This window comes from Trachypithecus francoisi, unplaced genomic scaffold, assembly GCF_009764315.1.
Source record: "Trachypithecus francoisi isolate TF-2019V2 unplaced genomic scaffold, Tfra_2.0 Lachesis_group8, whole genome shotgun sequence".
In the NCBI taxonomy this organism is placed as follows: Eukaryota; Metazoa; Chordata; class Mammalia; order Primates; family Cercopithecidae; genus Trachypithecus; species Trachypithecus francoisi.
The window spans coordinates 47,579,985-47,603,659 of NW_022681473.1; the positions used below are offsets into that span (position 1 = coordinate 47,579,985).

Consider the following 23,675-nt stretch of genomic DNA (forward strand, 5'->3'; position numbering starts at 1 on the left):
TAAATCTTATTACAATATCTCCAGGCCTTGTAAAACTCTCTTGTCCTTGTCTTTCTAAATCACATTGACATTTGATTGTGAAAACATTGCTGTTAATATCTGTAATTGGACATTCAAGATGACTTGGTATTTGGAAGTCAGGCAACAGCATAAATCTGGGTGAGCTAAATTGGATGTTATCACTTGACCAGCGCTTTCTGGCAAGATGTCAGTCCCCCAGAAACCAGAGCACTGGCAGCTGAGTGACCTTGAGGATATATAACTTCTCCCTGCCTGGAAAATGGGAATATTAACTGTGCCAGGAAAATCTACCCCCTTACTCCAGCACATTGCTATTAAAATAACAAACAGTAATATTTTTCCTGACAGAGGTAAATGCCTGTATCTAGGAAAATAGATCATGATTTGTACAGCACTGAATAAACTTGGAACAGAGTTCCTCAGGGAATTCCTTCCCACATTGTCCTGGTCTCAGAAAGGCCTTGGTCTCATAAGACTATCTGTTTCACTTGACAGGCTGATTTTGGTGGCTTAGGATGCCTCATTGGGTTAGATTTCTAATTCTTCTCTATATACTGCCTCTACTAGAACTCAGCTGGAGAGGACAAAACACACACACACACACACAGAATTTTACTCGAAAAAAATAATAAGTGAGACAGATATGTCAAACCTTTTTCAGACACTAATAACATGTAAACGTAAAAGAACTAGAATCTTCTCCATGTACCACCTCCCATCAGAAATCATGTCCTTGAAAGTGCTGTTGATAAAGAATTAGGGCTGCCTTTCCCCTATTCCTTAATCTACTTATTCCAGAAACAGCTGGCATTTTGGTTTTCATTTTCACTACCAAAAAAAGAGAAAAATTGCTTCTGGGTAAAATTAATAGCACAATCGCCCCATCTGCCTCCCCTCTCAGTCTGGACCAAAAGGAATGTTGTAACTGATGGGCCATGGATGTAACTGACAGGCCATGGATGTAACTGACAGCTGAAAGGACAACAGAACCATGCCCCTCGTCCTGGCTCTGAAAACCCATCATCATTTTTTCTAGAGCCGTGAGAGACTCTTTGTCTCCCAGCAGCTGGAACGCCAAGTCCCCAGGAAATGCAAGTGGGCATCCATGGCCATGATCATCTGTGCATAAATTCCCCTTATTAAAAAATAGAAAGATTCAGCTCATGCCTGTAATCCCAGCACTGTGGGAGGCCGAGACAGGCGAATCACCTGAGGTTGGGAGTTCAAGACCAGCCTGGCCAACTGGGTGAAACCCTGTCTCTGTTAAAAATTCAAAAATTAGTCGGGTGTGGTGGCATATGCCTGTAATCCCAGCTACTCGGGAGGCTGAGGCAGGAGAATCACTTGAACCCTGGAGGTGGAGGCTGCAGTGAGCCAAGATTGCACCACTGCACTCCAGCCTGGGTGACAGAGCAGGACTCTGTTTCAAGAAAATAATAATAATAATATAAAGATTCAATGTCTTCTATTTCCACCTTGGCAGTAAATCCCTCTGGGGCTCAAGGTTCCCAGGCCTTTGGCCCCACAGAATTTATGCCGGGGCCTGAAGGATTCATGATTCTGACTAAGCCCTTTCATCAGAATTGCTTAAGTCACTCATACAGACCAGCCCTACTTGCAGGAGCCCACCGTCTGGCAGGGAAGGCAGATTCACACACAGCTAAGTAACCTGTGTGGGGCTAGTCTGAGATCAGTGGGAAGTACCATGGGGCAGCCTGCCCTCTGCATCTGTACAGATGTGACTTTCTTGGGCATGAGACAGAAACTGACTACTACCCCGCCCAGAAGCCCTGACTCTATAATCTTAGCACTGGTAGTTTTTTTTTTTTTTTTTTTTAAGCAACACAATGGCCATTCTCCTCATGGTGGTCCTAGAGGAGGCCAGGCTCTTACTCTAGCAAGCTACCATTAGGCAGTGTTTCTGGCTTCTCTTGGGAAATTACTGTCTGAATCTCTGCTACGATGGCAGGGATTCATCTATCAACTGAGTCTAGTGAACAAGGTAGGCAAGGAACCAAACAGCACTCTGAAGCAGTGAGAACCATTTTCTCGAGAGGCTTATACACTGCTCTGGAGGTGGGTCACAGAGGTGACCATTTCCAGAACACATTAGCAGTGCACGGAGGTGTGTGTCTTTAGAAGAGGAGCTAGGAAGAGTCCTCAGAGGTCCATAATGGCCCACCAAGTCCCTCCAGCTGTGGATGAATGTTGTGTGTTCATTGCTAGGGAGCTCAGCTCCTCATTCCTGGCCTTGGAGGCTACGATGATTCAGGAAATTCAAGAGCAGATCCCCAGAAGGCTCGCTGGGGGCGTGAGTGAGCTCAGTGAACAGGGGGTTTCCTCTTTGCCCCAGAAATTGCCCAGGGTGTGGGCTGTTTCTGCTGCCCCTCTCCTGGGTGTTTGCTGTGTCCTCCACGCTGTGCATGATGGGGGCTGACCCTCCCTCCTGCCGTGTTTCCCTTGCCCCCAGCTCATCAGGGCACCATAGAAAAACTGGGGCCTCGAAGACTCGGGTCCAAATCCTGGCACCATCACTTACAAGATGTCTGACATTGAACAAGGGACTTTACCTCTCTGAGCCTCAGCTCCTTCACCAAAGAAGGAGGATAAACCTACATAGGAGATCATTGGTGTAAATCCCTTGGCACAGAGGCAGTTCATAAATGATCATTCTCTTCCTGCCTTAGCCCCTGGCTTCCCTGCAACCCCATGAGAGAAGCAGCCAGGAATGCAGGCTTGGTGGGTCTAATTCCTACAGGAAAAATAAGGAGTCTATTTGCCTTTCATGTCCCTCCCTAAATCCTCTAGAACCCTGGTGGTGAGTATAAAGCAGTTAAGCCATTCTCTCCATCCCCTGCCTCCCAGTCCTGCAGTTTCCAGCTAGCCCTCAGTAGAGGGGCCCAGTTCAGAGGAAACTGTGGGTCTAGACTCTCCAGCGTGAAATAGTTCAGAGTTTAAGCATGTGGGTAAAATCTGATGTCCCTGGCTCTGAGCCTCCAGGTCTGAGTGTGACTCCCACTACCTCTAGCTTAGGACAGGACCTCTACAGATGAGGCTTGCCAGCCCTCCCAGATTTTCTCTGGAATGTCCCAGAATGCATCTGTGAATCTGAACATGAGATGATGCAGAAGGCATGTGCCAGATACAGGAAAATCAACACAATGCCCTTTATTTATATAGCACTTATTTATTTTTATTTTATATTTTTATTTATACAAAACTTTTACAAAGTTCTTTCATAGATGCTATTTCATTGGCACTGGGTGGCAAGCTTGTGGGGGAGGTATTTTTACCATTTTGGAGATGAGGCAAATCAGGCCCAGAGAGGTTAAGGAACTTAGCCAAGGCCACACAGCTAGTTAGTGAACTAATAAGCTACTCTTTCTGGCTGGTAAAGAGAATGTGTCTCCCACTCTGCAGTAGGTAACAGTGGCCTTCCTGTCCTAAACCTGAGGTCTGATGTCCAGTGTGGTGAGACAGAGCTGGGGGAGGTGCTCACCATGGGATGGTTGTGTTATCTGAGGACTGGATGCCCTGTGTGCCATGCTGTCGACACTATTTGTAATTCTTGTCATATAAACAATGCCACATCTACTCAGAAAGGAAAAGATAAGAAGAAAGCCAAGTATGACAGCCTGCAGGACTTGAGAAAGAATAAGAAAGAACTGGAGTTTGAGCAAAAGCTTTACAAAGAGAAAGAGGAAATGCTGGAGAAGGAAAAGCAGCTAAAGATCAACCGGCTGGCCCAGGAGGTACGTGTCCTGCCTGCAGGCCAGGCAAGCATCCCTAGGACACAATGTGGTCGTTTCCCACGTGCTCCCAGAGGACCAGCTGGAGTTGTTCTCCCCAAATGGCGTACAAGGGTGGAGTGAGCCCTTTCCTGCTCCCCAGCCTGAAGAGAGAGATCATGCCACCTGCTCAGGGCCATCTGAGGTTAGCTCCTGGCTTAGGAATTGAAACTAACCTCCTTGCTCGGGGGGTGTGAGTCTGAGGCTAGCCTTTCTGACCAGATGGTAGGTCTCAGGTTAGCCCTTGATACACCTGGCTTAGAGGCTTGAGTCTGTCCTCTTCACTTTACCCCACCAGAGTCTAAGGCTAGGCCTCTCCATCTTAGGTATGCCTCTGAGGCTACTCAGAGTATGGTCTGAGGCTAACCCTTCTGCCTTGCTTATAGCTTTGAAGTTATGTTTCCACTGACCTGTCTACAAGTCTGAATTGTTCTGGCCTCCCTTCCCAGGTTATTGTAAGACCAGACCCCCCCACCCAACTTAGCTTGGCTCTGAGAATATGGGTCCGAGACTAACCCCTTTATGCAGGTGATAGGTCTGAGGCTATCTCCCAGTTAATCAGGCTATGAGTCTAAGGCTGCTCCCATCAACATAGGGTGTGTCTGAGGCTCGACCTCATCATCCTGGGAATATATCTGAGGCTGTTCCCCTGAAGAGATGTCCAAAGCAACCTTCCACCATGAATAATTCCTATGCTAGGTGAGATGGGTAACCTTAACTCCCCAGCTGTAGGAGGTATCATTGTTTCTGCTTCTCTTTAACGCATCCATGAATCAGAATGCCAATTTGATTCGATTATAAAACCAGAGAAGTCCTGGAAAATGTGAAATGCATTAGGTCTGACATTATGAACAAATTAGCTACAAAATTAAAAATAAGATTGTGCTCCTGAGGGCAAGGCAGAATGGAGCAGGAAAAAAAAAGAGTCAAGTTAAACTCTTGGAATGTGCGGGGGGAGGCTAAAAAACACCATTCTTGGAAAATCATAAGAGCCTCAGGGTTCATGGGGATCTGGGATCCAGCTAATCCCTCACAATACATAAGCCCCTTTTCTGATTTTGCCTACAAGTTCTGCTTAGTGAACTTGACACCCCGCCACTCTCTTCTCCCTCGTTGCCACCTCCTTGAGGGCCAGTTGGAACAAGCCCAGCTCTCTTTCTAGACAGCTGATGCACCTCACAGTACTCTGGAGTTTTTAAAGGAGTGCTTTCATGCTATTTCTGTCCACATGTTATTCAAATGTGCCCTTTGTCCTCTCCTTTCTGCGCCGATCCTGGGTCCCAGGTGTCTGAGACAGAGCGGGAAGACCTTGAAGAATCGGAAAAGATTCAATATTGGGTGGAGAGGCTCTGTCAAACGCGCCTCGAGCAGATTTCCTCTGCTGATAATGAGATTTCAGAGGTAACAGAGCCCTTCTTTCCACACAGACCCTCCTGCTGCCTTCAGAATGATCCTCTGTGGGGACAGTGGGAAGTGAGATGGCAACTAGCAAACATCACTAGCCTCACAGGTGCCCATCCATTGTCCAGGCCCACCCCTACCAGCCCACTCCCCTCTTGGGGAGGAGAGATACGTCTGTATTTCTGGGTATACTCCCAGAGTGACACTAAGTCCCAGCTCATCTGAGATAGTCCCAGTTAGGCCTGTTGTCCTGGCATCATGACTAAGAGCCCCCCTTACACTCTCAAGGGCATTCCAGTTTAGAGGATGAACTATGTGAACACCTTACCATCCACAGATGGCATAACTTGGGGCTCTTCTGCATTTGGGTACTGTCTACCAGCAGCCTAGTATGGGCTCAGCTGGGCATCCAGGTGGCAGAGGACTGGCACCCCATTGTTCTAGTTTAAGGGTAGTGGGTCTCCAGTAGCAAGAGAAACAGAGTAGAAGAGCATAGTGCTCGATGTATTGTGAAGTGGAGCGCTAATCAGAGTCACAATTACAGAACTTCCTTGCAATCCCCCCAGATGACCACAGGGCCCCCACCTCCTCTGCCTTCTGTGTCTCCCCTGGCCCCACCCTTGAGACGCTTTGCAGGCGGACTGCACCTGCACACCACTGACCTGGACGACATCCCTTTGGACATGTTCTACTATCCTCCCAAAACTCCCTCTGCCTTGCCTGTGATGCCCCACCCTCCACCCTCCAACCCACCCCACAAGGTCCCGGCGCCCCCTGTCCTTCCCTCATCTGGCCATGTGAGTGCCTCGTCCTCCCCATGGGTGCAGCGCACTCCACCCCCCATTCCCATCCCTCCCCCTCCATCCATTCCCACCCAAGACCTCACTCCCACCCGCCCACTACCCTTGGCACTGGAAGAAGCATTGGGCAACCACCCCTTCCGCACTGGGGACACAGGCAATCCAGTGGAGGACTGGGAGGCAAAGAACCACAGTGGGAAGCCCACCAACTCCCCTGTCCCTGAACGGAGCTTCCCACCCACCCCAAAGGTACTCTCCCTGTTCTGCATGCTATGTTTGGAAGTAGGAAGAGTGGGGAGAACTGCTGTTTCCCATGTCCTCCACTGCTCCTGAGAGTGGAGACAGAAAGAAACATCATCTCACCCCATTTTCCAGGAATGTCCCCTCCATGTGCATGTGTGGACATCCTGCATGTATATGGTTCCCACTGATTTTGAAGTGCTATATTGTATGATGAATGGCCTGGGACCCTTGGGGTAAGCAACAGTGTGTCCATTTGATGTTCATTGCTCTCTCTTAGCTCTTCTTTGCTAGTGTAGGCTGGTAACTTTCAATGCAGGACTTGGAAGGCTATGTTAATGAATAGCCAACACTCTGTCACATCCAGTCATTTCCTGATAGTATCCCAGAAAGCCTTGAATATGGGAAATGACTCCTGATCTAGCAGGAGAAAAGGGAGGGGAGGAGGAAGCAGGGCACAGGTAATGCTATACCATCAAATGCAGTGTTAGGACACTCCAGTGCCGTTTTCTACGGTGCTGGCCAACTGCACTGGCTTGAAGTGTAACACCCAGAAATTTCTGGCCAATTTCCCGCTATAGAAAAAATAAGAGAGAATTCCTAGAAATAATTTACTATTAAAAGAATAGGAATGTTTTTCTTGGATGTTAGGAAGATGAACCGTGTCTTTCTGAAAAAGACATATTTCTTATTAATTATTTGTAATCCAAAGACTATTTTGAAACATGCAATCTCCGAGGAAGACACGGAGCTTGGATCCCATGAAGGGAAAAACAAAATATTATTCCGCTCCCGTAGCCATGAGGTCAGGCTTGAGTCAGTGCAAAAGCATCTCATGTCAGCTGACGGTAGCAGGGGTTGCTGAGGGAGGGCATAGTCAATAGCACCTGACCAGTGGTTTTTATTAACTGTCCCTGCATGGATTTGAGTTCCTGCATGGAGAGCAGGACAAGCATCTCAGAGCACTCAGGAGAGCTTACAAAGAAGGTGGGAGTGAAGAAAGTGCCAGATGCCAGCAAGGCTGCGGCTTCCAGGGGGAGACTCTCAGAGGGACCCTTTCAGGACCTCTGGTTGGGATTGTGAGCCCTGCAGCTTCGATAGGAAGAAATCTGCCTGTTCTGGGGACATCTTCCCCCAGAGCCCAGCCAGGAGCTGGTTTCTAGGGCTGAGTTAGCCTTGCACATTTTTCTCTGTAAGTGGCCTCCATCAAGATGAGCAGTAGCTTTTCCTCAACAAATTTGATTCCACATTGATTAAGTACCTGCCTGGGGCCTCTCTCTGTGAGGGGAAGAGGGGAGCCGTGCTGAGGAGGATATGGAGGAGATTGACATGCCTGTGCTTTCCAGGACTTTGCCATCTGAAGGATGAGCTGCTGCCCAGGCAAGCTTCTGCTATAAAATATGCATAAGCCATGCGCTATGGGAGGGATTCATTCTAACTGAAGGTTGAAGACACCTCTGTGGAGTAGAGCGCTTACGAGCTGAGCCTTGAGGGGTGGTCACATGTGGAGGATGGGAGCTAGGGCATCGTAAGTGCAGGGAACGTAAATATGGCAAGTTGGAGTAGCAGGGAGTCGGACTGCCTGGGTTTGAATCCTGGCTCTGCCCCTTACTAGCTAGATGACTTTGAACCCATGCTACTTCATCTATCTGAGCCTGGGCATCCCTGTCCAAAAATAGGAATGTTAATGGCAGCTACCTATTCCAATCAAATAAGTTAATATATGAACACATTCTAAGTTAAGAATGGCAAGAGAGGCAGGCATATCGTGCATGTTCAGTAGGCATTAACTATGGTTATTGATAGTCCAGAGTACAAGAAAATTTGGGTGAAGCTACAAACCTGGGATCTTAGCAATCTCAGTTAGTCTCAGCAAAACTTTGAGTCAGGGTCAAGATTCAAGACAGAGTCCAGATTTCTCAGATTCTTCAAGGCATCACGAAGTTCCCACTGTTAGTTCCTGATCAGAGCCCAGGGAAGGCAAAAAGCCCCCCAACATAAGGAGCCTCTGAAGAACTGGACCACAGATGTCGTAAGCGACATCAAAGCCAGGGTTGTCCCAGTCTCAAAGTCCAGGGGATTGTTGTTTGCTTGGCTTCATCTGGCCCACCTCTCACCCTTGTACCACCCACCCTCTTCCTCCCTGCATGCCCCTGGCAAGGTGTCATCAGGGCTGCAGCAGGAAGTGTGAGTGACCACACGCCCACACAGTCGGCCCAGCCACCAGCAGGCCCCAAGTCATGGAAACAAACGCCTGTGTTGGCTTGACACTTGTGCCTGCCACACCAGCATCTGCCATAGGGGAGTTTTCAGGGCCAGATCTATACACAGGCACTGTCCCATGTGCTCACCATACTATTTAGTCATTCATTTATTCATTCAACACATGCTTATTGAGCACCTACTATATGCCAAGGCACTATGCAGGGCACTGGGAGCCCCTGCTAGATAGACAGCTGCAGTCTCCCTTCTCAAGACAGTCTGGTGGGGAACAAAGAAAAGTAGGCACCTGCCACACCATCAGGGTGGAGATGGAGGAAGCACAGGTGCTATAATAAGGAAGAGGGGTGGAGGAGAGGAAAGCTCAAGGGAGGCTTCCAGAAGGCAGTGATGCCCAACCTAAGACCTGGGAGGTAAAGCAGAAGAAGGAAAGAGCACGTGTAAAGGCCTCAAGGCAAGAAAGCCTGGCATTTTTTTGAGGTTAAAGCTAGGCAGTGTGAGGAGGGTGGCGAGCAGTGAGAGATGAGGCTGAAAAGGAAGATAGAGAAGCTCATGAAAGGCCTTGGGGGTCAGGCCAATGAGCTCAGTAGTCGATGGGGACTCTTGGGAGGGCTTGGGGCAGGGTTGTGAACTGATTTGATACATATTGCCCAAGGAGATCAAGTGGGTTAGAGCCAAGCAGACAGATTGCATCAGCTCCCCTGGCTGCCACTCTTCCTAGTCCTTACCCCATGGCCTCTAGAGACTATGTGCCTACCCACTAGGAACAGCAGATGCTTCACACTGTGGTCCAGGGACTGGAGCTGTGGCCAAAGAGACAGCCCTTAAAGACAAGGGACACTGGATAGCACCCATGACCACTGAGAGAGGGGTCTGAAAGTGTGTCTCCCGGGTGACACTGGCTGCAGGCAACCCCAAGCCAGGCTCTAGCTCAAGCATCTGATTTCTTAGAGCCACTCAGTAGTTTCTGTGGTCTCAGCCCACACTGTGGCCAATGGACTTCTCATCTCTCTGTGAAGATCACACGCCCAGGACCTCCAGCAGGTTGAATGAACCAGGCTGGCTTCGCATGTGCATGGTTGTAGATTTGCATGTGTGTAGAAGTAGCATGGCTGGCCTTGGCCACCCCACCATGACCTCACCTGGGTCCCTGTTAAACTAACTCCTGTAGACATTTTGCCCAAGCCCACAGCCTCCACGAGGCCCTGGCGTGTCCACCATCTCCAAACCTGTCATGGTCCACCAGGAGCCCAATTTCATCTACAGGCCAGCTGTGAAATCTGAAGTTCTGGTAAGCCCCTTGGGTCCCCTCCAGGTTGTCTCTAGAGGAGCAGACCAGGGCTACCTCCCCTGGGCTCTGCTGTCTCCGGAGTGGAGGGCAAGTGAGGTGGGACAAAAATGCAGATCACAGATGCCATCTCTTAACCTTCTTATTGGCCAAGAGATGAGGCCACATGGGTGTAAGTGGATGTTGACATGACCAATGGAATTTCTGTTTCCCACTTGATTGAAGTCTGGAGCTCTGTCTGAAAGTAATAATATTCGCTAAGACCTGTGAAGAGCCTACTATGTGCCAGGCTTTGCATGGCCTCAATTAATTCTCACAGCAGAACTGTGAGATGGTTCCTGTGGTCATCCTGTTTAACACGCAAGGAAAGGGAGGTTTAGAGAGGTTACCAGAGGGGCACCAGGTTCGCCAGGCAGAGCCTGGACTTAATACTTACCCTCATGCCTTTCACGCTCCAAAGCCCACACTCTTACCCTCGTTGCCATCTTGCCAAAACCTACAGAGATTCCAGGTGCCCTGGCCCCTGCCCTAAGGCCTGTTGTGGCCTGGCAAGAAACACCCTCGGATGGAGAACTGGCCAGAGCAGGTTCACTCCCCTTCTCCAACTTACTTCTTACTTCTCACTGGGACTGGGAGTCTGAGGTGTGATCCTGGGAAAGTGGGAAATGTCCACCAGCCTCAGTTACTGACGGCTAAGGGAGCTAGGATTTGTGTGCACCTCCCAGAGGTGCCGACCACTGGCTGGCCTCCCATGCACAGTGAGAAGATAGTCATGTCAAAATTTTAACTTCCCTTTCAAGGAAACTCTATCCAAATGTCAAGGCAGGACAGCGGAGATATTTATTTTGGGCCTTAGCTGTCCTGTCAGCTCCCTAGAGAGCTAAGTTTTTGCTCCTGGGACAGCCTGTGGATGCATCCATGTCATGGTCTCTGGCTAATGTCAAGTGGTGGTGTCTGCTTGACGACAACTGGGTAGCATCTTTGGGCATTGAGCAGGCCCTTAACATAAGCCAGACTGTCTGCTGGGGGAGGACATTGGCAGGGCAGCCCCAGGATGGCAGGCCCGAGGCCTGGCACCAGGGGGCAGACAAGACCTTTTGGTAACATCCAGTGTGGAACTTTTTTTTTTCTCCTCTGGCAGCCACAGGAGATGTTGAAGAGGATGGTGGTTTATCAGACAGCATTCAGACAAGTAAACTGATACCCACTGTGTGTCTGGGGGTCTCCCCCCCACCCCCCCATCCCTCCCACTCTGTGCCACTTCTTTGTCTCTGGGAGTACCTGGTCAGGTCCACAGCGTCCCCATCTGCCACCAAGCGTCAGGCCAGAGCTGTGTCCTCCATTTCCTGTGCAGGGGTTGGGGAGGATTTCATATCAGATGGGGACCCAGGGCTTGTTAGACCCCATGCATGAGCTGAGAAAGCAGCAGGATCCCTGGGCACTCCCCTCTTCTGCTGCTCTTTGTCCAGAGAGGAGCAGGGCAGAAGGAACCCTCAGAGGCCCACAGAGGCTAAGATGGGCCCTCGCTGCAGCCCTAGGAGAGAGGGAAGGGGCTGCTTAGGTGTCTCCCTGTACCTTCCCCTCTTCTCCTCCGGACAGATCACAGCTTCACCAACCCTGCCTCACACTGAACCAGCGTCAGGGAAGAGGTGGTAGCTGAAGTCCTCCCTGTGCCTAGGGTACTCCTGTGCACAGGGGCATGGAAGTCCTTGCTGGTCCTCTGAGTGACATTAGGCAGGCAGCCACCTACCCCCCTGCCTCCTGGGGTACCTCCACAGAGCCAACCATTGGATTGGCTGTTTCATCACCAATGAAAGAAACCCCAGGACAGAGGGAGATCTTGCAGCCAGCCCGGGCTTCTCCAGCCTCCTCACTGATAACCCACCATCAGACCACAGGCTGATTTGACTACAGGCAGGGAGCAGAGGGACGGTATCAACTGTGCAGTGAGACACGGGTGTCAGCAAAAGAGGCTGCTCCCAGCCCAGGGATTTGTCAATTTAATCTTTCCAGCAACCCTGGGTGGTAAGTGCTGTTATCATACCCATTTTCTCTATGAGAAACTGAAACAGAGAGATTGGAAAATGTGCCCACAATGGCACAGCTAATGTCAATCCCTGGATTGGAATCCAGGAGGTTGGTCTCTGCAGCCTGTGCTCTTAAACACTGTACCATCCTGCCTTAAAGCACTGTCGTCACAAAAGAGGCCTTCCAGGACCTGGCAGTTTAGGGCACAAACAGCCCTCCCAGGGAGAGAGGCAGGGAAGTGTGGAGTCTCGGCTCCAGAGTTGGAGTCAAACCCTTGCTCCGCTGCCCACTGACTGGGTGACCTTGGGCATGAATATCACCTCTCTGGGCCTCAGTTTCTTCTTCTGTTGAATGCGGGGCTGGGCTGCCTCTTTAAGGGCTGACCAGCTGCTGTGACTTATGAGTCTCTGATCTAAATTCACACAAAACACAAGTACCTGCCATCTGGCCCATCCCTGAGAGCTTGTTCTCAGGATCATGGAGCAAGGAGGCCAGAGCCAGCAGTGCTCAGCCTTCCAGGAGAAACAGCCAGAGCAAGTAGGGCCCTCAAAGTCACAGAACATCGACTCCACACCCTGCCCAATGATCCCTCTTGCCCGTGCATTCGCTGTGCCCCCTCCTCTGTGTGCTGCCCACACACTGACCTGGATGTAGCCTCCAAGCTGAGCTGAGCTCATGGCCTCCTGGGGTTGAGCCTGGGTGATTAAGCCAAGTGAGGAGGGATGCCAGGCAGATGCTTAGGGATCTGTCTGCTGATATTTGGTGCTCGTCTTGTGCCCGGAACTTAGTTGGTGCATTCTGAGGATAGGGGAGTCTGTGGCCTCCCCGCCATGCAGACCATGGGCCCCAGGGGACACTTGGTGTGGTCTAGGGACCTGCATGCTGCGGGTGCCTCCACTCAGACGGCGAGGCCTGCCACGGGGCTCTCCTCCGCTCCCACCTTCCATGGGAACCAGCCGTGGCTCTGCTGCCCTTGTGCTTAGCATCCTGGCCCCTCAGGCTGGGGGTGCTCCTGGCTCCCATTCACTGTGTATGACTCCCAAGGAAGGCCACCTAGTTCAGGCACTACCTCACTATGTGTTCAGGTGCCACCTCACTGTCTTGTTTCTACAGCCTGGAGCCATTGTCCCCACAGCATCCCCCATCAAGCCAGGTCCCCTGAGCTGTGTGTCCTCCCTTCTCCCCTAGCTAAAGGGCCAACCTGCGCTCCCCAGAATCTGGGGAGGCCTCTTGCCTTCTAGGTGAGCATTACATGAGAACACTGCCAAGCCCCAGGCAAGCACAGCTTCTTGACACCACCTGCTTTCCTCTTGGTCCCCGTGGCCTCCCTTCACCATCTTGTGGCTGATTTCCAGGAACAGCCTTCTCTTGAGCTGGATGGTCCCCTCCTGGGGAGTCAGAGCACTGGGTGGAGACACCCTGGGCTTCATCCCCCAGGGTCTGGGCCTGCTCCAGTGGAGACTTGAAAGAGATGAGGTGGGGCCTAAAGGACTTGAGGCTGGGCTGAGACTTTCAGCAAGGCAGACGCTGCCTCTCCAGACCATCTAGACATCACTGGTGCCCCTGCAGCCCCTGACGTTTGTGCTGCTGAAGCAGGGCAGGGTCGAGATCCTCTAAAGTCTTCCTCAGCCTCCGGCTTGTCCCTGCACAGGAATGCCCTGGCTGCTGGGGCTGCCAGCCTCCTGTCTGCATCCCCCACCCTGGCCCAGCCTTCCCCTGCCCTGCCCCTCACTTCTGACCCTTGGATTCTGACCATTCACCCTCCTCCTCCTTGGCCCTGACCCTCAAGGGCCTCTGCTCTGTTGCCCTAAGGCCCTCCCTTTGCTTCCAGGATTTTCGGAAATATGAGGAAGGCTTCGACCCCTACTCCGTGGTAAGAGATGACTCTTCTCTCCCGGGGAGAAACCCTAGGAACAGGGCAGGGTGGGGTTAGAGTGTTTGATAGTGGTGCATTCTGGGCCCTGGGGTCCTGGGATGAGGTGGGGCCCAGAGGAGCCCAATGATGCCCCAGCTGCTCTTCCCACGGAGGTTCTTTCCAAAGGGCATTCCAGTGTGAACTGTATGGTGCACATACACGTGTGTGTGTCCACTGTCCCCATGGGGCCTGGAACCCCCAGTTGAAGACCAGTAGGGGTGGGGCTGGGCACGGTCCCCTTGCCCATGTGCTCTGTGGGGCCCCGTGTCCCATAGGTGCCTGGATTCCTCTTCCAGCCCTACCCCCAGCGCCATCCTTCAGGCCAGCTCAAAGCTTCCCACTGTCTTTTTCCCTGTAGTTCACTCCAGAGCAGATCATGGGGAAGGACGTCCGGCTCCTACGCATTAAGAAGGTACCTGGGCATGTGGAGGCCGGTGGGCCACCATCCCTCTCTGCACCTGCCCCTCCTGCCTTGGTTCCCTGCTTCTACTTTCAAGGTCACTCCTGGGTGGCCTCTCAGGTCCCCACTGTCCTCCCCTCTCTTATGGAGATGCCCCTCTGTTGTAGGGCCACATACCCAGGTTCCACTTGGCACCGAGGCCACGTTTTCTCCTGATGGCTTCTCCCGCTCTTATTGTGGCTCTGTCAAGAGACTCCTTGGTGCCCAGGGGTCCACAGGCTGCTGTCTGCTTGGCTCCCTAAGGTCTGTTTTCCTCTAACCAGGAGGGATCCTTAGACCTGGCCCTGGAAGGCGGTGTGGACTCCCCCATTGGGAAGGTGGTTGTTTCTGCTGTGTACGAGGGGGGAGCTGCTGAACGGCACGGTGAGTGGGAACCAGCCACACGCAGGTGTGGGGATGATACTTTCCTCTTGGTGTCCGCAGCCTCCCTCCACCATCTTGTGACTGATTTCCAGGAACAGCTTTCTGTTCCTGGAACAGAGATTAGACGGGGCCCTCCAGGAAAGCAAACAGGTGACCACTTGGAGTGGGCTGACGGTTGCTGGAGAGACGCCCTCCCACTCGGGTCCATCCACCCGGCTGCCTGTCCAATCCCTGGGGGTATGGGATGGTGCCGGGACCTGTGAGTACATAGCCAAGCCAGATGTCACCGTGCCCTCAGCAGTCCCCAGCCAGGGTGGGAGACGGGCTCAGAATTGCCACACACTGAAAGTCACAGCATGGTCTGCTAAGGGCTGACAGGGAACTCAGAGCGGAGGGAAGCTGTGGGGACTCTGAGGGGCCCCTAACCCACCAAGAGGAAGCGGGAGGCCAGGAGCGCTCCTCAGAAGGGCGAACTGTGAGCTGAGCGTTAGTCAATGTCAGCCTCGCGAAGGAGAGAAAGGGCTTTTGAGGAAGAGCAGCAGTACGTGGAAACCCCCAAAACCTTACCTGTCCTTTCAGTGATGGTAAGAGCCAAACATTTGGCCAGAACTAGCCAGAAGCTATTTGTGCCAGAAAATATTCATCTGGCTCACAGTCCTGTGTTTGAGCGTTTCATGGATATTAACTCACTTAATCCTCACAACAACCCTGAAAGCAGGTTCTGTTATTATTCTTATTTTACAGCTGAGGAAACTGAGGCTCAGAGAGGTTAAAGTATTTGTTCAAGGACCCACAGCCAGGAGAAGGCAGAGGCAGGATTTAATTCAGGCAGTTTGGTCATTTTGCTTTACTGTCCAGCACAAGTGCCACCTCTGTCGGAGGTCTTCTGCAGCCTTGTCCCTTCCCAGAGGGCCAGAGGCCCCCATACCCTGTGTCTTTCTTCTCATTTTGTTTTGTTCTTTATCCTTTATCTACAAAAACACCCTCTGCTGATGAGTGAAACCTTTGCAGACCCCAGGCACAGTCTCTTGCTTCAAACCATCACCCCCTTCACCTGTCAGTGTCTGAAACCCCTCCATTGGTGATTTCTTCTTCCATGTCAAGGAAGCTCCTGTGTCCTTTGTGGCCCTTTGTGGAGATGTAGGTGCCCTTGGAGGAGGAGCCCCAGGCCTCTTACCTTCCCAGGCCAGAGTGGGGGATCCTATGAGCAGATCCCTTCCAGGCAGTCCTAGGCTGGAGGCAGGCTGTACCACAAGCTGTAGGAGGTAGAATGGAGGTGGTAAGAGGTAAGGGGCAGGAAACAGGGGAAAAGGCCCTTGGGGGCTGGTAACTAGGCCTCTGTGGGTTACTAAGGTGAGGTATGGGTATTGGGAGCCCTGGGTACAAGTCCAACTCTGCACTCATGCCCTCAGTGACTTCACACTCTAAGCTTTTATTTCAGTCATAGAAGGGGGTCCTGCCCAACTGGGCAGCTGCCCCAACCTATCAGTGCTCACCCAGGTCCCCCCTTCTTCTTCTGTCTTCATTTCTTTGTCACCTGGTGACATTTCTGTGATACCTGCCTGCTGTGTCTAGCAGAGAGAGGGGACCAGGATGGATGGGTGACTCTCCTGGGTCCTTCCCACTTACAAAGCCCCAACCCAACCACTGCCTTATTACCCCTGAGATTCTGTCTTAGATTTGTACAAAATGAAAAGGTGAAAGTCATCCATCCCCACTTGCCCTGCACAGAGGCAACTGCTTTCTATGGTTTGGTCCTACACCACTTTGAACATAACCAGCCACTGATGACTTTCCTAGGAGCACGTGTGTTTTAAGCCGCCATGGCCACCATTGTCAGTATCATACACCACATTCCTATGGGCCTTCATGCCCACAAGTCTCCTGGGTGATCTATTTTAATGTGACCTGGAGAATGTTCTGTGGACATCAGGACTGGGGGAAATTCCTCCAAAATGGGCTCTGATGTCAAAGAGGTGTGGAAAACGACACACAATCTGTCTACCTATTGGAAAGCCACAGTGCATGTTAGCACATTAAAGACTGACAAATCCTGCAGTGGGTAGCTCTGTTCAGCTTATAACTCAGCTTTCCCCAAAAGTATTAGATCCCAGGCATCTCTTCCAGGAGCACCTTATTACAGCATTCATTTATTCAGCAAATATCTACTGAGGTCCTATTTTGTGTCGGGCGTTATGTTAAGTGCTGGGGATACTATGGTGAACCAGAAAGACAATCCCTGCCCATGTGGAGCTGACAGCATGGTGGGAGAGACCATCAGTAAACAAGTAAACAGATTAATGATTACAAATTGTGAAAAATGCCAAATAAGAAAAGACCGGGATGCTATGAGAGAATAGGCAAGATCTACATTCGACTGAGTGGGGGTGAGAGAAGCCCCTTCGGACATTTCCTCTCAGACCTAGAAGAAGAGAAACAAGGTGGGGAATAGCAACATGAAGTCTCTGAGGCAGGAGAGAGCAGTGGCAGCTCAGGGACCTGAAGAGGCCAGCATGACTGGGCAACACAGAGGGCCTCCTGGCAGAATTGACTCAGGCCTCATACTGTGCTGGAAATGCAGGTCTGTCTCCCTCTGTAGCAACAGAGGCTCATCATCAATGATGTCCCGGTTCTCCTGAGCTGGGGTAAGGGGATGTGGATGGGATAGGGACGAAATGCCCTTTGACTAGCCACTAACCAGGTGGCTAGTTTCCCCTCATGCTTTCTGAGTCCACATGACCTTTCAGAACCCAGGTTCAGGTCTCTTCTGCGGTCCGGCAATGACCCCTCTTTGCCAAGCCCTGGGCCAGGCATGCGTCACATACAGTCCTGTTGGCCAATCAGCCTCATCTGCCTGCAGGTGGCATTGTGAAAGGGGACGAGATCATGGCAGTCAACGGCAAGACTGTGACAGACTACACCCTGGCGGAGGCTGAGGCTGCCCTGCAGAAGGCCTGGAATCAGGGTGGGGTAAGAATAAGTCCCCTCCCTCCTTTCCTCCCTCACCTGCCTGCCTCAAACCCTGGCCTCTGCAGCCAGGCCTCACAATCAGATGCTGCATCCCAGGGCAGGCATCTGGGGTCCAGGCAACACTTTGGTGACACCCACATACCCCATCCAGCCAGTGGTTTAAATCTGACAAGATGGGATTCAGAAAAATAAATGTCAATTCCTGACCTTGGAACATAAAAGCCAGTGGCTCAAACAGACTCCAGAAGCCAGGGCATGACAGGTCACCCAAGAAAAAGACTTAAGGTATTTTCTAAGTGCACACTGAACAAGAATCAAGAGAATTCTGGGGGCTACCAGAAAGCATTAACAAAAGCAGAGAACCCAGGATGAAGGAGGGGCTGGTGGGAATCTGCTCTGCGATCATTAGACACCCACCTGGGTCAGAGCCACTGCATAAGGTTGCCCAGGCTGTGCACTGCACAGTCTGAGGGGGTGCCCTTTTACAGACTGTAGTGTGAATGGTGCCTGCTCACGTTGTGCAATGCACAACCTGTGCAACTGTATGCAGGCAGCCGAGCCTGAGGTATTAAGTTCAGTGCTGAGGAAGCTACCCAGATGGTAGCTTCCATGAAGCTACCACATGAAGGGATGTGGAGAAGAGAGGACTCACGGGTAACATGATGACTATCTTTGATTATCTGAAGGTCTGCATTAGGGCAGAGGGAGCAGAAGTGTTCTCTCTGATTCTTGAGGGAAGACCTGGATTGGATGGAGGGAAGTCCTGGAGGGGAGAGAGAGAGATTTCAGCTCAATATTAGGAACTAGTTCATGGTAGAGGGGCCCAGTGATATTTCTGATACTTTTCAGGGGATACATCCAAGCCAAGGAGGGAATGAGGGGCAAGTCAAGGATGGCAGTAAAAGGGATTCAGGTGTTAGGATCAAAAAGCTGGGCCAGAAGTCCCCCACTTGGTTGTGCATCAGAAAGTGCATCGGAATTACCTAGAGAGGTTGTTAAAAGTACTATTTCCCAGGACTCACCCCTGACTTCTAGGGGCCAAGTCTATAAGTCTACACTTTTAAGAAGTTCCCCCAAGTGATTCTGAGGTTGTTGCCTGTCCCTGGTCCATAGATCAACATTTGGGAGCTGAGTATCACTCGAGCGCCTTGCAGCCCTGGCCTCTATAGTCCCGAAGCCTCAGAGACTAGAAACGTCCTCAGACCATGGCAGTCCACAGTGGGGCCCATGTGTGCCCATGGGAAGAAGGTGCAGGCTCGCTGATCCTGGACCATGGGGCCCAGAAATGGGGATGGAGTGCTGGAGCAGACACACCATCCAACTGAGTGTGCCCCAGAGTCACACGGCTTCTCCCCACAGGACTGGATCGACCTTGTGGTTGCCGTCTGCCCCCCAAAGGAGTATGACGATGAGCTGTAAGTGTGTGCAGCCACCTAGCCTGAAACCTCCTCTTCCTTCTCCAGAATCTCAGCCACCTTTCTCCAGCCCACCCCCAGCCTTCTCCCAGCCTGAAGGAATGGCCCAAGCACGCAGCTTCTCCTAGCCAGAGCTCCTAGAAAACTCCTGGACTAGAGCTAAGTCATTGTCCTTAAGCAGTGTCTGAGCTGCCTCCCGGGCAGTCTTGTCCAAATTCTTCTCTACTCTGGGGAACTGAGGCACAAGGTCTTAGACCGAGTAAGCAGTGATGTTGAGACAAAGACTCAGGATTGTTATTCCCCACTCAGAACTCTATCCCCTACCCCATTAGTAGATGGTTAGAAGGTGTCTGTGTTCATCCTTCACTCTCTGGAAGGTCTTCCTGATGTCTAACTGCATTCACTCATACTGTGCCTCTAGGCAGCCAGGACCACAGGCTTTTGTCCCCACCTTGTGGGATCTCCAGGGAGCTTTGACCTAGTCTGTCTCTCTGTGATTCCCTGTGTGTCTGTCTCTATCCTGTGGATCTCTCTGTCTTCTCTTCTCCTCCCTCTCTATCTTTCTGTCTTTCGCCCTCTCCTTCCTTCCTGTCAACCTCTTATCGGCCCCCCTCTTTCCCCTTCATCCCAGTCCCCTTTTTCTCTTACTGTCTCCTATTCTTTCTTCTTGTTTCTCTCCATCCCTGTCTCTGAGTCCCTGCTCCTCTGTCCTTGTCATTCTGCATCCATTCTTATCTGTCTGCCTTTCTCTGTTTCTCTGCCGCTGTGTGGTGTCTCAACTCCATCCTCACCTCATCCCATCACCTCCCCAGCCCTCACCCACCTACCACTCACCCACTCACTGACCATGCCCTGCCTCCCTGTCATGGCTGGGCCTGCTTGCTCCCCGTGGCCAGCAGAGTCTGAGCTCTACACATGTCTTGGAGAAACCAGGGTCCGGCAGCTCCTAATTCTGGAACCCAGAGGCTAGGCAGAACCCGAGACAGGAGCCCAGTGAAAGGAGAGGCCCCATGGAGCTCTGCCTGGGAGTAACCAAGCCTGTTTTGTGTTTCTTGCTCTGCTCTGTGTGTATAGTGCTTCTCTTCCCTCCTCCGCAGCAGAAAGCCCCCAGCCGGTCCGAAAGCTTCTTGAAGACCGTGCTGCCGTGCACAGACACGGGTTCCTCCTGCAGCTGGAGCCCACGGTGAATAGGCAGGCGGGCCAGAGGGCCCTGTCTGTCCCTGCTGTGTGCAGTGGCCATCTGCTGCCCACGCTGTCAGCAGGTTCTTTGGACTGGTGTCTGGAGGGTACACAAGGCGCCATCCCTGAAGTCCTGCCCAGGGTCTGCTGTTGGCCACAGTGGAATTCCTCAGACTCAAAGCCCTCCCCTCGGGGAAGTGCTACAGAGCCCAGTCTATAGTATTTGCTTGGGACCCAGGTGTCCTGACTCATCACGGCCCTGGGACCTGCTTTGGGTCCCAAGCAGCACCCAAATGAGCAGGATGAAGCCCTGGGCACCATTCTCTGTGGGACACAGACAATGCCTCGAACCAGGCATTTGGGGCTGAAGGAACCCACAGGAAGCCTGGCTGGAATTGCCCCCAAGAGATGTCCTCAACAGAAAGTGAAAATTCCCCTTCCTGTGAATGCCAACCTGCTGGGAGCTCCTGCTCCACCCTGGCCCCTACACTTGGCCAGAACCAGGGCTATTAAGAGGTTTTGAAGGCTAGTCCAAAGAACCAGGGTTGGTGGATTAGAGTTGCTCATGTCCTGTTGTGCCCTGTCATGGCCTGAGCCGTGCTCAGAACAAACTGTCTTCTCTGCCTTTTCCCTTCCCTGGCTGTGGGCTCTACCTGTGGGATACACCGTGGAGCCCAGATGTGGGATGTGCTTCTCACCCTGTGATACGGATGTGCCCGTGGACAGAGCTGGCAGGTGGCTGTGAAACTGGTGTTTGGTGTGGCCTGAAGCCACAGATGGCAGCATCTGGGGCAGACCCAAGCCTGGACTTGACTTTTCTGTTACAACTTTCCAAAAACATTAGGGCCTCATGCTCCCAAGACAGTTGACCAGCTAGACCACGGCTTCTGTGGTGGCCCGCGTGGCCCTATGTTTTCTGTCACTTGCCTTTTGCAAGGGACTCTTACCCCTGTTCCTCCTAGTCTCCTCCTCCCCCCATCCCAGGTGTCCCTCCCGCTTTCTCCCTGGCCTCTTGTGTGCTGTGGCTGTGGCTGGTGTGTAGCCACTTGGGGCCTGCACCCAGAGGGGTCTCCAAAGGTTGGCAGAGCCTCATGCTGCCAGGGTGGGTGCTCCCCATTGTGGGGCCTTGCTCTGGCTGGGCTGAGTGTGCGCCCACAAGGCTTGCACCCACCTGGGCTGTTTCTACTTCCCTACAGGACCTTCTTCTGAAGTCCAAAAGGGGAAACCAAATTCACCCCTAGAAAACAGTGAGCTCCGGCCCCACCTCCTGAACACAAAGCCTTGAGACCAGCCTTGAGAGAGGCCACACTGCACACACCAGACGGCATCCCTGGGACCTGAACCTAGCACCCAGGAATCTCAAACTCTCTTTGGCCCTGAACCAGAGCCAGATAAGGAACAGCTTGGGCCACTCTAATGAAGGCCAACATGGAGGAGAGGAAGCAGCCAGCCGTTTGGGAGAAGATCTCAGGGATCCAGACTCTCATTCCTTTCCTCTGGCCCAGTGAATTCGGTCTCTCCCAGCCCTGGGGGACTCCTTCCTTGAACCCTAATAAGACCCCACTGGAGTCTCTCTCTCTCTCCATCCTTCTCCTCTGGCCTCTGCTCTAATTGCTGATAGGATTGTCACTGCATACCTTACTCTGAGCTCATTAATAAAATAAACATTTCTTTTCCAGCTTGTAGGAGTGAGTATGGATTTGGGCAGCAGATTCAAGGCTACAAATCAAGAAACCATAAGGTTTGTGGCCCCTATTCAAGGGTAATAGACAGATCCCAGTGCTGTGATCTGGGTCTGACATGAAGGATGTGATCAAATGGCCAGGGCTGGCTCAGAGCAGAGGGTTGAGAAAGCAGGAGATGGGCTGGACTGGGCTTCAGTGTCTTCTCAGCAGAGATGGTAGGAGATGAAGTCTGTGTGGCAGGAATTTTGCTCAATTCCAGAAAGCAGAGCTGAAGGCAGAAGCCCCGAAGGGTCACCTCAAGATATGGGGCGCCCCAGCTTCTTTCAAGAACATCATGGCCACAAATGCTTCTCCTGAGGTCACCACAACAGCATGTGAAGGAGGGAGATGGCAGGGTCCACTCCCTCCGTGGGTGGAAGTGCATCCCACAGAAGCTCATGGGAGATGCAAGGGCTTGAGGCAGGAAGGCATAACTTCGAGGGCCCAGCAGGCGGAACGTCAAAATTCTTCTGGTGACAGGAACCAGGGCTGCTAGCTCTGAGGAAGAGAGTAGGGCTGTGTCAGCAAGACTCGCCTGACCCCATCTCTGTTTCCCCATTCCACATTCCTGTAGTAGAATCTGATCGGGCCAAATCACCTGAGTGGGCGACCCTTGAGTTAGAGACCAGTCACAGGTTCAATCAACTGTGGCCGGGGGTGGGGTCACATCCCACCCAACATGGCTGCTGAGGCAGCAAGGACCGTGGGCAGCAAGTCATGATCACCACCCCTACCAGAGGATGACTACAACGTCCCTTGTCCCCCACCAAACCCTGGGTATGGAAAGGAGGTAGACTGGGGTCCCAAGAGAAGGCAGTCTGAGGGAGAGTGCCTCTGTGTAAGGGGACCACAGGAAACCCCTTCCTGAGGTAGGACACTGCCCATCGGGGACACACCCACTGCCCATCCCCCAGGTTCAGCCCTATGTTCAGCTGAATCCCCCACCTCATCCCACAATGGATGCAAACCAAGCTGGATCCCGAGGACTTGGTGATAAAACAGACAGACTCCCAACACCTCCCAGAATCATGGCAGGTGAGAGTGGCTCAGACCAAAATGCAGTGACTACCATGTGGGACTGAAAGAAATCAGTGGGTAGGGACAGAGAGAGGGAGCAGAGAAACTGCCAGGCTTTCTGATGTACTTGATGAAGACAAAGCCACAGTGACCTTCAAATTGCTGGCACTCAGAGACAGCAGCCACACAGACGAGTTCCCTGTGTTTTCCTGTCTAGCACCTAACCTGGCTCTGGAGAAAATTCCGAAACTCAGGTAAGAGGAGGGAGCTCCTATTTGCTGACACCCATGTGCCTGGCCTAGGCTAGACCCTTGTTTGCCCTTTCAAACTATAACAGCTGGGCTTCGTGCCTGGCCATCTCAGGGGCCTGGTGATAGCAGCCCACACTCAGATGGCATTGACTAAGTGCCAGGTATTGTTCTAAGCACTCAGCTCATACATCCCATCAACAACTCCGTAAGGCAGATACTATTATTATCAACAACCTCATTTTATTAAGAGACAGTTGATATACAAAGAGGTGAGGTCACTTGCCCCAGGTCACACGGTGAGGAAGTAGTAGAGCTATGATTCCAGCCAGGCACTCTGGTCCCAGAGACTATGCGCTCCCATTTCCACCATATGCTCTAGAGGGCAAGGCAGCTCCCATCGGAATGTCTCAAATTCCAGACTGTTGGCAGAACACTTCTCCCCACCACTGAAGAACAGTGAATGTTCTGCTGTTAGGTGGTGGCCACCTCCTCTTGTGACCTGCAAAAACTTCTACTGAGGCCTTCAGCTTTTCAGTGCCTGGAATCTTACCATTGGAAACTCACCTGCTGCTGGAGTGAATGAGTTTATCAGCAC

The 23,675-nt window shown here is 52.0% G+C and overlaps 1 protein-coding gene across 11 annotated transcripts in view; it reads left to right on the forward strand.

Moving 5' to 3' along the window:
* USH1C (USH1 protein network component harmonin) overlaps window positions 1-21,771 on the forward strand; it is a 50,305-nt gene extending 28,534 nt beyond the window's left edge. For 2 of the 11 annotated variants that reach the window (XM_033207990.1, XM_033207993.1), the window contains exons 16-24: window positions 3,621-3,773; window positions 5,094-5,210; window positions 9,642-9,761; window positions 10,900-10,950; window positions 13,618-13,659; window positions 14,060-14,113; window positions 14,425-14,524; window positions 17,385-17,494; window positions 18,958-21,278. In XM_033207990.1, coding sequence (XP_033063881.1) covers window positions 3,621-3,773; window positions 5,094-5,210; window positions 9,642-9,761; window positions 10,900-10,950; window positions 13,618-13,659; window positions 14,060-14,113; window positions 14,425-14,524; window positions 17,385-17,494; window positions 18,958-19,050 — 840 coding nt within the window. In that variant the 3' untranslated portion in view covers window positions 19,051-21,278. The other 9 variants (XM_033208001.1, XM_033207992.1, XM_033207994.1 and 6 more) reach the window with 9 other exon arrangements.
* Window positions 21,772-23,675: the final 1,904 nt, after the last annotated feature.